The 14,529-nt window shown below is 37.9% G+C and overlaps 1 protein-coding gene across 1 annotated transcript in view; it reads left to right on the top strand.

The window, feature by feature from the left end:
- Positions 1 to 14,529, top strand: part of LOC102022268 (protoheme IX farnesyltransferase, mitochondrial) — a 121,579-nt gene that overhangs the window by 24,347 nt on the left and 82,703 nt on the right. The window contains exon 4 of the mRNA XM_005399336.2: positions 9,613 to 9,737. Within this exon, the coding sequence (XP_005399393.1) occupies positions 9,613 to 9,737 (125 nt within the window). The remainder of the gene's footprint in view (positions 1 to 9,612; positions 9,738 to 14,529) is intronic.

Raw genomic sequence — 14,529 nt, 5'->3', positions numbered from 1 at the left:
TGCATGGACACACAGATACACAGTCATTACTGCCAACTCTTGGCCAGCTTTTTTACAAAGAAGAGCTCTAAAGAGAATATAGCTTAGGTTTGTGGGATTTGATTATAATATTGGATAGCATATGTTATCAAGGATAATGAGATATAATAGATCACAAGGATAATTTAAAATCTATAGAGAACCTCAAAATCTCATTTCACCAGTGGTTTTAATCTTCCTACCAAATCTTTTATCAGAACTGATAATTATCTAAATTGATTTATTGGAGTTTTGTTTGCTACTTAATTCTTTTGCAGTGAGTGCTAAGAAAACAGGTGGAGTAAAGGAGGCAGAGATGATAAGGAAGTAGAATGTAGGTGACCAGTTTTTAATATAATCTTTGTTACTTTAGAAAGGAAATTAGTGCCTAAACTGTGCTTATGTTTAAAGACCAATAATTTTCAAAGTTGTAAGCTTTTAAAAAAAGTCTTGATTAAATTACTTGTCTAAAAAAGCCTGTTGCATATTGGAAAAGGCAAAACCTTTCAGGTGATAAGTTGTCCTCTGGAAACGCACTCCCAGGCTAGAACTAGGGATGTGCCAGGATCACTACTTGTTTACTTGCCAGGCAGTGTACTAAGTGCTTCTGATATAGTGGAAAATGGCTGTGTTTCTCCCAGGTGTCCCTCAGCATGGACAGGAGTCTGGAAGTCAGATGAGGTTGTTTACCAGGGATACCTCCCTTGGAAGATCACAGACTGTGGGGATAGTTCATTTGCATAATTGAAGGGTCTATTGGGAAAGAAAAAGTTAATTCATTGTTTCTCCATAGGACCAGGAACTGGATCCATAGTCTGTGTTTCAGGGAAGGTTTTTTGACTTGATTGTCTAGAGAATTATGGACTAGCTAGAGCTCTTCAGTAGAGGAAAAGGTTGCCTTGGGAGAAGGAACTTCCTGTTGCCGACTAGGAGATAGCAGACACTCTTACATCAAGGGACTCTTACATCAAGAGAAAGATTAGACTAGTTGACACTAATTCTTTTTTACCTTTTAATATTTTAGTATTCTTTGAGTTAGTGAGCTATATTTAGCTTCTTTGCTATAACTGCTTATATTTATTCAATAATGGATCTCTGGGTTACCAACTTCAGTGTAGTCATTAAACTCGTTTACTCTTTTGTCATTCCATGCAGCTCTCATTGCTTCCCACCTAACATTGCAGTGACCTGTAAGTGGTTACTTGAGTAAATTTCCTCCACCCAAGTCCTCATCGCTATGCTGCTGATAGACTAGTGTGTCTGAAATGCCACCCTCATTACAGTACATACTAGTTTTTTATTGCTGCGAACAGATAACCACAAACTTAGCTTACAACGAAGGGTTTTTGTTTCATTGCTTCCATAAATCAGAACCCCAGGCCTGATGTGGAGCTCTGCTCCAGGGTCTTCCTGGACTTAAGTCAAGGTATTGGTTGGTACTGTATTCTTGTCCGGAGTTTGGGTCCCCCTTCCAAGTTAACCCCTTTTACTTAATTTCTGGCAAACCTAGGCCTGAGAGCCCCGTTTCCCTTCTCACTGCTGCTCTTAGGTCAATAATCCTTTGCATGTGGCTGTCTGTGTAGTTCTCAACAGGGGTGTGTTTGCTTTCTTCCAGGCCAGCCAGGGTATGTATGATTATTTCAAAAAATATATATTTTTCAGTTACAGGAAATGTTAGTAGGAACTTCTGTCTGGACCAGGCAGGCAAGTAAGATCATGTTTGGTGAATCTTGTGAGTCTTAGGTTGATGGTTCAGAAGGAACTGACTAATGGAGCGTGGTTGTCCTGAAATTGGGCCCCGTTGTCAGGGCTACCTTTAGTGAAAGCTACCACTGCATCTTTCTTCATGGGGAAGCTTGTAATTTCTTTGGCTCACCACCTACCCAGGAGCAGAGACAGGTCAAGCTCCTAGGGTGAGAATATTACTTTTCCTGGGCTTTCAGTCACACTAGGCCTTTGGTGCTACACCTCTGGGCCTGTGTTGGATGGGTCACGCTTTGTTGGCATCATTGATTTTATGTTTATTTGTGAAAGGACAGAATATGAAATTACCAAATAAAATATAATTTCAAGAGTTATTAATGAAAAAATATATTCTGTTCACTTTTAATGAGATTCTGGTGTTGCAGAATGATTCCAAGTAATGAATGCCAGGAAATCAATGGAAAGTTTAATTACAGTTGTGGCAGAGTTGTATGAGAATATTGCTTTGGTCAATTTTACTTGTACAATTTGTCAGTCCTCCCTGCCTTTCTCTTTTAAATTAATTGCTTTGATGAAGTAAGTAAATATATCCTTTATTAGCTTTTGAGCCGTTTTAGAAATGTATTGTTACAAATTTCAAATTTCCTGTTCTCCAATAGTAATGGTTGCTGTCACTCTTACATGTATTACTGCTTTTGATTTGTACAGTTCACCATTAGGTAGTATTTCTATTTTGTAAATTTAGTCATTGTCACATGTCTCTAAAACATTGCAAAAGACTCACAAAAGAAAATGGACAAACTACTTTGTCACTCTCGATTCATTAGTACATACATTAGTCACAAATCTGGTATGTATTCAGTGTTGCTTATCATCCAGTCAAGCTGCAGAATGAATAAAAAAGAGTAAGATTCTTGCTCCTCTGATTACATTTTTATTTTACATAACTGTATATCTTTTCAACTTAAAGTGAATTTTATTCTTAGTGCATTTTTATTTCTTACAGTTCAACAATTGTGGCACTTTCTTGTCCATTTTGATAACAGTTGACTTTCAAAAAATTTATACAGTACAATACAGAAACTGCTGTGGATATTTAGAGATATCTAAAGTAGTTCTTTTATTTTAGTGATTCTGTGGTTTTACTAGTTATATACTGAGAAAGGTATAGTGGATTTTCCTGTAACTACAGTTGTTCATGAGTAGTCTGTTTTGCTTAAAGGTCAAGACCTTAAAATACTCAGTAGTTATATTTACTGATTTACTTGATGGATAGAAGCAGTTTGGTTTGATTTCACCCTGCCTAGAAGAATTCTTCTGCTACAGTGAGAAGTAGGCTGGGTGTTAAAGATTGTTCTTCTAGTCTTGGCTTGTTACTGAGACACTACGCAATATGTGAGGACTTGCCTAATCCATCTGGAATAGCACTGACCCACCCATAAAGCTTTGCAGTTTGTGGTATATAGCTATACAGATTGAAAATACTTCCAAGGACATTGTTCTTTAAATATCCTAAAGGGAGCTTTGCAGTTTCCTTAAAAAGAACAGTACTTTTCTTCATTGTCATTAAATGTGTGGAGGTAAAACTGGATGAACTCTACATAATGTTTATCCCTACTAGCACATAACTAAATATTCCTCCAACTACAGGTGATTTTTAAAGCCTGAAATCACCATGGTATTTTCTATGGGCATAGGTCAGAACAGAATTGAAGCTAAAATTTTATTTCAGAATGTTTCCTTTCAAGTAAGTATTTGGTCTTTGATTGTTGTCTTTGCTTCATGTGGTTGTTAGTTGCTGTTAGATACCTTGTGTGCATTTGTGTTATGACTTACAGTACCATGTCTGGTCAGGCAGGCTGCCCCCCATACACAGGGAGGGATGTAGAACAGACAGTTGATGCTTTCTGGCTTACAAGTTCTCTGTGTCTCAGCTGGATGTGTGTGTCTTTGTGACTTCTAATAAGCTTCCTCTTCACCTCCACCCTCTAAATCTTTTGCTTATCTTCTTGTAATCTTTATTCAAACCTACATCCTTGCTCTTGAACTTTGCTCTCCCATGTACCTAACTCTGTGTGTGTTTCTTTTTATTCCTGGTGTTATGCCTTCCCCTGGGAGATTTAGATGTATACTATTTAGATATATAGCATTTGGAACTACTAAGTTAAAGGAAGGTCCTCTTGCCCAAAATACATATTATTTAGAGATGTCTAGTATAAATGGTGCTATAGTTTAGATATTGTGTTGCCATATCCAGTCCAGTGCAGCTTTCCAACTCCCTGGGGGACAGACGGTAGAGGATGAAGAAATGAAGACAAGAGTCAGAATACAGAAAGCTAAGATCAGGTGGAGCCCTTTCTCCTCACAGGAGAAAAGAACTGCCCAATGACTGCAATGAGTTTATTTGTATACTGGGCAGCTTGATGTCACATGATACCTCTCAGGGCTGGCCTAGCTTTAGCCCCACACCTGTGATCAGTCTCCAGCTTTAGCCACTTCCCACATCTTCCACTCTTCTGTTTTGTAGTTACAAGTGATGGGTGATCATTCGAAGTTGGAGGAGCTGTATTTGGAGGACTTTGCAGAAGACCTTATTCTGAAACCCTTTTCATTCTACGTGCACTTACTCATTTAGGCTAAAAACTTCCAGTCCAAGGATTTTAGGTCCCCACACTTAGCAATTTAACCCTATACAGCCCATTAACCCATAACATTAGTCAGCTACCAGTGTAGCTGGGAGTTGTCAGAAGGTGTTAGTGATGTGAGTTTCTTTTATAGCTAACATATTACTATGGCATTGTTTGATATATCTTGTGGTAGTACTTTTTAGTTGGATGTTTAAGACCACATTAAGATGAGACCTGTATTGATCAATTCTTTGTTATCTGTCAAGGTCAGTTAAGTCTCCTCTGGATTTACCTTGGAACCATGTATGGCATCTCTTAGTGTCAGCTGTCTGGATGAGTCACAGCCCTTGCTCGACCACGCTGCTTTCTGTGAAAGCTTGGGAAACTTTTGTCTTCTAGTGATTCTCCTTAGGCACACTATGCAAGATAGATCTCCTACCTCTGTGGTCTTTCTCCTTGGTCACAAGATTGGGGGCTCATCAAGTTGTAGGATGTCATAGCAGAGGTTCTCTTCGTCATGGGTCCTCAACAGCCTGAGAGGCCGAAGACCAAAATATTGGCTGTTGTCTGAGCCCATCTATCTTTCTAGTTTTTGGTGTCCAAATCGCAGTTGCTGAACAGCCAGCAGAGAAGGTTAATGACATTACATTGTAATGGGAGCAGTGAGCTTAATATTATAATTTTATCTGAATATCAAGCACCTTGAAATATAACACAGAACCTTTATTTCCTGCCAACCATGGATATTCCAGTAGTTGACTCTCTCTAGAATGTTAACAGACAATGGTTACATAGTTTTACACAGAAAATTTGAAATAAAAAGCCAAACGTAATGTTGTAGCATGACAATCATGATGACATTTTTGTAACACACCTAAATTTCCATTTTGAGATAAAATAGCCTTTGTAGTCAGCCGTCTTTGTCTAGTACATAAGAAGCTTTTATCTAACTTGTTGATTTTTAATGGGGTGTCATTGAAGAAATTTGTGACATTATCTGGATTGTTTAATACCAAAGTGTCTCTGAGTATAATAACATATGTATAACATAAACATCATAGATGCTCTTCCCCCATTTCTTAACTAATTGTTTTATAGGTGGTCTCATATTGGCTTGGCACAAACCTCCTATCTCAGTTAGCTGGAGCACAAGAGAAAGACAAGTGTTTGAATCTGAAAGACAAGTCTACCACCATAAACAAGCTGTTTTACATTTTGGAAGACCTATACATCTGAAGGGATGAATACATTTAATACACCTCAAGATTAATAACAATCAGTTGTCACAGCCATATGAAAACTTTTGTAATTTTGTTTTGTAGCAGAGCAGCTTTAAATCCAAAAACCATATTGTCTCATTTTTAGAAAACTTAATCTTTTGACAATGACCAATGTAAACATATCACAATAATATATTTTTAATAATGTTTATTGAGATGTCTTCCATAAGGCTATGGAGATCACTGGGACCTCCCATTAATGAACAAAGGATGGGATATCTTCCCAGGCAGCTGCTGCTTTATTCACCAAAGGGAGCCCTGACCAATAATCTTCCAAACCCAAAGGGTCCCCATTTAGTTACCTTAACAAATTTCTGATGATCTTTGAGAAAACTAATTATGATACCATATTGACCAGCTGGCAACCCAGGTGGAAGCATGCTTTTTAAATCTATAAACCAAATTAAGTTATGAACAAATGGCCCAAAAGTGCAAAAGGAAAGGAAAAGAGAAAAAATATTGTTGAGCTCAAATAGAAAACAGCTGTTAACAGACTGGATAGACAATTAAGTACATAGCTGAACAGCTTAGACCAGCAGACAGACATCTTACAAAATCAGAGTATACTCAAATATATTTTTGACCAAATTGAATGATAATAACTTACAATTTTAGATGTTTGTAATTATAAATAGACTAGTCAGAATTTTTGTACATTGATTAGCAGAAATCTCATTTAAGAAGAATTTGGGAGTAAAACCTTTTAACTATATTAATATTTATTTTTTGTATTTTATTTTATCTTAAGAATACTGAGAACTTTTGTGTTCCTTTTCTTTTATGTAACTTTCTGTTCAGTTATCTCCATGCACTCTATCACCTACTCAGACCTTTGATTCCCTTTTCTGGTACTATCTCTTGGGCATCCTGGGTCAGTTTAATTGACTCCAGGGCTAGTTTAGCCCCATCCTTGTCTCCAGTTTATTGGAGCTGGCCTTGCTTTAGCTCCACACGTGTAATCACTCTCCAGTTTCAGCCACTCCCCTCAAAGTGTCTCCCCTAAGCCAATGTGTTAATGTCTTGCTCTCTAGAGTGGCACTGTTGGGAGGTAGTGGGACTTTTAAGAGATGGGGCCTGCTGGGAGGTCTGTGGGTCATGGAGAGTGTGCCCTTGGAGGGAATTACAGAGCCTTGGTCCTTTCCATTTCTTTCTCTCTTGTGTCCCATCCCTGAGATGAGTAGTTTTGCTCTGCTGCACACTTCTGCCATGATTGTCTATATTGTTCCAGGCCCAGAAGCAGTGGGATTAAAACCTTTAAAACTAAGCCAAAAAAAAACCCTTTTTTCTTTATAAGTTGATTCTTTCAGGTATAGTTGTCATAAGTAGAGCAGTGGTGAGGTACAAAGAGTAATCTCTTTACATATATGAGTCATCTTGCAAACTATTGTCAAACACAACCAAGAAGATGAGCCTTCTGGAAGGGGATATCATATCCAAGTCAAAATGCCAATTGATATCATTAGTGGTGCGCCATTGATTTTCTTCCTGTGGCACCTCCTGTGATTAATGGACATCCATGCTTCCTCAACCTCATGATTCTTATCCCCAAATATTCTTAGTCTATTTCTCTTATTCTGTTCTTCCTCTTTAAAGACACGACATCACTCATACACTTCTCCCTGCTATTCTTGCTGCCCACTGATAATCTCCTCTGTCCCCTTAGGTTCAGCCTTAGGTAAGGGAATTCAGAGCTTTCTGCCTCACTTTCTGACTATTTCTACCATGATATTCCATGGTTTCTCAGAACCAGCAGCTTTCTGAGACCAACCAGTATCATTACCTCTTCCTTGACTTCTTTATTCCTGTTAGTGTTTTTAATTACTCTGCATGTCATCTAAGTCTAGTGCTTTCCCTTTAATTGCTTTTCATTGTTGTTGTTTTGTCTTCTTATCTCTCACATTTGCAAGGTCCTAATAATTCTGTAATCAAAGTAGCCCTTTAACTGCAGTTCCCTGTCTGCTATTCACAGTGAGTTAGTGGTACAGCCTCACCGATTGTGTCTCTTGCAAAACTCTGCCCCCGTAGGTTGTGGTGCTTGTTGCCAGCAGGCTGAACTCTGACTCAGGTCATTTTCTTGTATTGGATAGTCAGAGACTCTGCTGACCACAAAACAAAGAACAAACTCCTCAGCTGAATATTCTAAATCTGGTGGCTGCTACTCTTCCTCCCCATCCTTCAATAAATTCCACTGTGTGCCTGGAATGGTGGTAGCCCTGAAAATTTAGCAGTGCACTGTAAGACAGAGCTGCTGCCTTCATGGATCTTGTATTCCTCTGAGGAACCAGAACCTGATTTGTGTGTTGAAGAAAACAAAAAGGTGATATGAGTAAGGTAGTCTTGGACAACTGCTTTAGATGACATGATCAAGAAAGTTCTAAGTAATAATTTCTCTCTTAGATGAAATGCAGAGGATAAGAGTCAGAGGCTAGAAAAGACTTTGCATGCTCAATGAGCAGCAGAAGGCTTTTGTGATTGGAGAACAGCGTGTGAGCTAAGAGGAGGTATGAGTTGCACTCATTGGCGTGGTAAAGAGTTTTATCCCTGGTGTGGTATCAAGAGATTTTCTAAGCAATGAAACAGTGTCATCTGTTAATATTTTTAGAATACCTCTCTAGCGAGAAGCAGCGTGACAGGGTGGAAACAAGGAGACAAGGTAGGGAAAAGGTAAGGGCATAGCCTATATCAAGACTTCTTAATTTCAGCATTCTTGATATCGTAGGCCAGAAAATTCTGTCCGTAGGTTGTCTGTTATCTCTTACACATCAGAATGTTAAGAAGCATACCGTGCTTTTCCCTATTAGAAGAAAATAGCTCTGTCCTCTCCATTTGTGACAATCAAAACTGTCTCCAGACATTGCGACACGTCCCCTGCAAAGCAAAGTTGAACCTGGTTAGGAGCCCTGAACTAGCTGGTGGCAGTAGTGATAGGTTTGAAACACAACACGGAGGTGAAATTGGTAATATTTTGTAATGAATGGAATATTGAGCATGAGGAAGGAGAGAATCAGAAATGCTTTCAGCTTTTTGATTTGTGAGTCTTTCACATATACTTAATCAATAGTAGCAGTCTTGCCATTCTTCTTCCTTGCCCTTGTGCCTGGTTTTAGAATCATGTATCTACTTGTTGTGTTGCTTACTCTACCATTCCCTTCCTTTCTTTCCGTACCCTCCTAAAGGTCCAGCTTCAGTGTCATCTTAAATCTTTCTCAGCTTAGCTCGCCATGCTGAACATTGCCCCATGAATTCCTGATGCCTTGTATCAGTATCTTCCTTAGATAATTTCTGGCCATGTCAACTTCTATAAACCCCAGGAAGGAAGTGACAGAGGCTACAAAAAAGAAATAGACTTGGTGTATGTTTGAATTACATGGCTTTGCTTCTGTATTTACTCTTCCTCTGATTCCTATCAGTCACTGTACAATTAATATCTGCCTCGTATGCCCCTAAAACCATCATCTGTTATAGGCAAGCTCTGTGTTACCCTTGTCTGAAGTTTGTCACAGAATTAAGACCCTTGCTGTTTGCTACCATGTCTTATACTTATTAATATATGTTCATTATCTCCCTGTGAATCCATCCCAGAGCAAGAGTGCGAATGAGACTGTAGACACTTTTATCCCTTACAGGGTCTCCTCCCTAGACTTAGATGAGATCCGCTATGAGTTAGGTGAGGTGATTGTGAATATTGGTATTCAGTAAATGTGGAATGAACAAATAGATGAATGACTCTGGAAGACCCATTTTATTTTCTACTCGTGAGTATGATGGAGTTAAAAGAAAATTAACATTTTTCTGTAATACATATAACATGTAAGATTTTTATCATGAAAAAGTATGGATTTTTTTAAATGAAAGATTCGCTTGTAGTTTGTGTTCTGAATACCATTGACTGGTTCGTAAGGACATTGGCTTCTTTATCGTTTTGGCTGTGCAGTTGAGGATCCTGCTGGTAACACTGTGTCTGCTCTGTGTCTCTATTGCAGCTCTAGTTGTAAGTACCACTTCAGCTGGATTTGCCTTGGCTCCAGGTCCTTTCGACTGGCCCTGTTTCCTGCTTGCTTCTCTTGGAACAGGCCTGGCATCCTGTGCTGCCAACTCCATCAATCAGGTCAGTTTCTCACCTAGATTGTGCTGTGGGCAGTTTTTCCTGGAGGGTGGGATGGCCACGTTCTTAAAAACCTTCCAAGACGGAGAAGCTCCAGGAACTTATAGCACTGTGTGCCCTGTGAAGATTTGTGAGTTATGTAACTGATTTGTCTTTCAAGTTTTGAAGAGAATAGTTTCTTTTTTCTTGCTTTCTTTTATTTCTTTCTTTCTTTTCTTTCTTTCTTTATTTCCTTCCTTCCTTCCTTCTTTCTTTCTCTCTTTCCCTCTCTCTTTCTCTCTTTCTCTCTTTCTCTCTCCCTTTCTCTCTTTCTCTCTGTGTGTGTGTGTGTGTGTGTGTATGTGTTACTGGAGATTGAACCCAGGGCCTTGCTATGCTAGGCAGCAAGGGTTCTACTGCTGAGCTGCATACTGAGCCCAAAGATAAATGGTTTTCAAACAGGTTCAAATGAATGAGCAGAACATGGGACTGTATATTTCAAATGACCAAGGTTCATGGGTTAAATAGTCTTTTAGAACGGCCAGACTTTCTACTTAGTAGTATCTTTATTTCAGGTATATGCCCTGGAACTCATGACTATTAATGTGCTATTCTTTCTTGGTTTGACTTATTTGCATTTTAAATCAGAACTATACCAAAAGAGCCAGGCATCGTGGTGCACACCTATAATCCCAGCAATCAGGAGGCTGAGGCAAGAGGATCATCACGAGTTTGTCGAGGCTTGCCTGACCTACAGAGTGAGTTCAAGCCCAGCCTGATGTGTATAGTGCAATCCTGTCTCAAAAACAAAAATAAAAGTACTTTAGAGGACCTATCCAGCTTTTAAAAAAGAAATCAGAAATGTGATACTTTGGTTAATTTTATAGATGGAGCCAAATTACAATAGATTGAAAAATTAATTAGCTTTTTTTTCTGATACAGGGTCTTACTTTGTAGTTCAGGCTGGCCTTGACCCTCCTGCCTCAGCCTCCTGAGTGCTGGGATTACAGGGTGCACCACCATTCCCAACTAGCGTATTTCTTTTAATGGACCCTTTTTTTCCTTGTTATTTTAAACATCCAAATAATTCTGTCCTAGTTTTTTCCTCTGCCTGGTCACTGTGGTGTGTCCTTAATGTTGTGGTTTTTTCATAAGATATATACTGAAAATGTCTTGGCTAACACTTAAGGAAAATCATTTTCATCACCAGAACACCCAAGAGGAGTTGGCATACTTTTAAACAGGAATTCAAGTTACTAGCAGGAAAACAGCTTGGCTGAGTGAATATACAAGTAGCTAGTCTGCAAAATAAGGGAATTTAATTTGATAATGCCTAAAATCATTCTGTTTCTATAATGAATTATCAGATATTTAGAGAAGGTTTTGTCTATTTCAAATAGGGGTTAAAAAAGTTTTTTTTTTACTTTTTGGTGGATTAAACCCATCAGGTATTTGTATTTATTTTAAATAGGGATTTAGAAAAAACTTTGTTTTTTGGTTATACTGGGATTTGAACCTAGGGCCTTGTATATATTAGGTATGCACTCAACCACTGAACTACCCCCCATCCCTTTTGATTTTATTTTGAAACATGCTCTTGCTAAGTTATTTTAACTGTCAGAAGAATCTTGTAGTGAGATTCAAATAGTCCCACCAGTTATAGAATTTAAGAGAAAGTTGTTTATTTGGCTATTTTGTGTCTGGTTTTAAAATTTAAATTCTTACCCTTGTTATAGATCTGGATCAGGAGACTAAGCAGGCACACTTCAGTTTTCATTCTTTTTTTTCTAAATTTAGGAGACATGTTTATCCTGGATATACTAATTGCTATATCCTATGTAAATTACCTACATTCAAAAAAAATATTTAAAGTGAAAGTATGGAGTTTCAGGGAGATAAAAAACAACTGCAAGGATTCAAATATTTTAGAAACCCTAAAACATAAATAATAAGATTGCCTTGAATTGGTGTTACATTTACCTGCCCCCATCTACTCAAATAAACAAGTAGCTCAAGAATTTCTCATGAAGAAAACTTGTCAGTTCTAGCAAGAAAGTATTGAGGAAAAAAAATGGATTGATTTATGTGTAGGCAGAAATTGATAGGAACTGAACATAGGCCTGGGTTTTAGACATTTTGAAAGGGCCATGCGTTTAGATGACTGCTTGCGTTCTAAATTTTGAAACCACTAAGGAAAGCCGCAGAATACCTCATGGAATTCTTTTTGGTATCAAAAAAATTGCAGTGTCTGCACTACTATTTCCTTCGCAGTTTGTGTTCTAGCTCTGCTCCACATCCCCCTTGTACAGCTCTCCTCTTCTCCCACTGGGACGCTTTGTCACCTTCTTCCTTCGGGTGTCACTCGTCCCCCACAGCACTGTGAGTGTTGTGAGGTCATTGCACAAATGAATCCCATCATCATCTTGCATCCATCATATTGTTTCCGCCCCTTGTCTTGGATTCTCATTTCATTTGGAAGCATCACGGTACTTAGAGAAAGGTCCTTGTGTAGTAGAATTCCAGTTCCATTGCTGGGTGCTGTCTTAGTCATTTTCTTGTTGCTACAACAAAATACCTGACTCCCATAACTGAAAGCAAGGTTTATTCTGGCTCAGAATTTAAGTAATCAGTAGATTGTATCCATGCTAAAGCAGCTTCAAGGTAGAAATGTCACAGCAGAGGGCCATGGCAGACAAAACTACTCACTTCACAGTGGCCAGAAGGCAGAAGTGAAGAGAGGAGCTGGGAAGGGACGTTCTCTCTTCTGGGTCACAGCCCCAGGGACCCACCTTTCATCGGGCCCAGCTTCCTAACAAGAAGTCAGGCGTAGCCCCGTCATCCAGTCTTCTTCCAAAACCCTACCCTGAATGTGAGGCCAGTGAGGACATGCTATAACTAAGCTATGACAGGGACTATTAGCTTCCCATGTGACATTTTTTCAATAGTATATTGAAAATAATTTAATTCTAGTATTGATGGGCAGTCTCATAAACTCATAATAATGTATGACCATTTAAATTAGTAAGCAGTGTAGAGAACACCAGGCAATAGTGATTTACATAAATTTTTATTATCTTTTTATTTAATGAAAATATGAGAGAATAACAACAGGTGAATACACTGTGTCATCTTCAGAGTAGTTACTCAGAGTATAAGACATTAACTAAATTTTTGAATATCAGATAAATAGTTTTTGTGAAAAAGAAAGATTCTTTGCTTTTTTGTAGAATGCTCTTGCTCGTATGAAAGAGTGCATGTGTGGTTGGATATATGTGGTTGGTCTGTGTAGAAGTCCTTCAGCTTCTTTCTAGTAGGGTTCTGTGAGTGACGTTTCCTTCTATTCATGTTTATAAAAAGATTCAGTGGCATTATATGTATTTTTATGTACTTTATTTGAGCTGTTACTAATTTACTGAGCCTTTCTTCTTTGTATCCAAGTTCTGTGATCTCTCTTGTGAAAGCAGAAAAAATAAAGGCTTGAAAAGCAATTCTTACTTTTGTTTTAAGCAGAGAAAATGAGATTCAGCTTCTGATTTATGAAGTAGTGACTTGTTCATAAAGAGATACATATAAGGAACCACTAGCATTGAAATGTAAAAGTAAATTACATGCATGTTTTATAATGTATATACATGTTTTATTCAAAACCATAGTGTAGTTTAAAGACAAGTATGGCTTCAAGGATGAAAGCAATCCATAAAATGTTTTTAATTTAGCAACTGAAAGATAAAATGTTATGGATGGCTTTGACTGCTCCGTTCCTTAGCAAAAGTGACAAACTGAATGCCAGAATAGATTCAAGTGGAATGAATTAAGAATTTTAAAAAGATAAAAATTATCAGATTATTATAAAAATTATTTGAGTATGTGACGTAGCAGACCATGTAATCCTTAGCTAGGACAAGGATCATTTTAGTTAGGTCAGTTGTGTAGTAGTCTGCGCACCACCATCCAAGTTTCACATTCCATGTTTCTGTTACCCATGATCAGCTACAATTCAGAAATACTAAATGGAAAATTCTGGAAATAAGCATTTCATAGGTTTTAAGTAATTTTTATTATAGTATAATGTCAGGGTCATTGTATTTTTCTTTTTTCTTTTCCTTTTTTTTTTTTTCTTTTTGAGACAGGGTCTCACTGTGCAGTTCAAGCTGGCCTTGAGCTCACTTTGAATTCCTCAAACTCACAATGATCCTCCTGCCTGAGCCTCCCAAGTGCTGGGATTACAAGTGTGCACCACCACGCCCAGCTCAGGATCATTGTATTTGTTATAGTATACTCTCATTACCAATAATAATTATTATTGCTATTAATCATATGTATTTATAGGAAAAGTATATATGCATGGGGTTTATACATTATACATTCTATGTATACTAGTTTTCAGGTGTCTACTGGAGGTCTTGGAACATACCCCCGGTGGATAAAGATAGTTTTAAATATTATGAAACAATAAAACAAAATTTTATAGTCAAATAATAGTAGTTAATACACTGTGCATCATTATTGTCAAAGTAGTTATTCAGAGTGCAAGACATAAAACAAATTCTTACAAGAAAGAAACAGTAACGCAGATCTTTCTGTTCAGTGAACTAAAGTAATTGATGCATTCATTTGTCGTTAAGTACATTTCTGTGGGATAAATTTCAGTGATAATGTGCCATTTCACTTTGTGGTCCTGCCTCAATTTTCTCCAAAATTTTCTGTTGTTTTAACTTTGGGCTTCTGTAACTGCATGGATTTCTAATTGGCGTTTTAAAGACAAATACCAGGAAGGAAATGGCTGGGAGGAAGACTGCCTGACAAAGCACATGTG

Source organism: Chinchilla lanigera, unplaced genomic scaffold (assembly GCF_000276665.1).
Source record: "Chinchilla lanigera isolate Chin_1 unplaced genomic scaffold, ChiLan1.0 scaffold00066, whole genome shotgun sequence".
NCBI classification, from domain to species: Eukaryota; Metazoa; Chordata; class Mammalia; order Rodentia; family Chinchillidae; genus Chinchilla; species Chinchilla lanigera.
The sequence above is the reverse complement of the archived record's forward strand: the minus strand, read 5'-3'. Positions and strand labels throughout refer to the sequence as shown.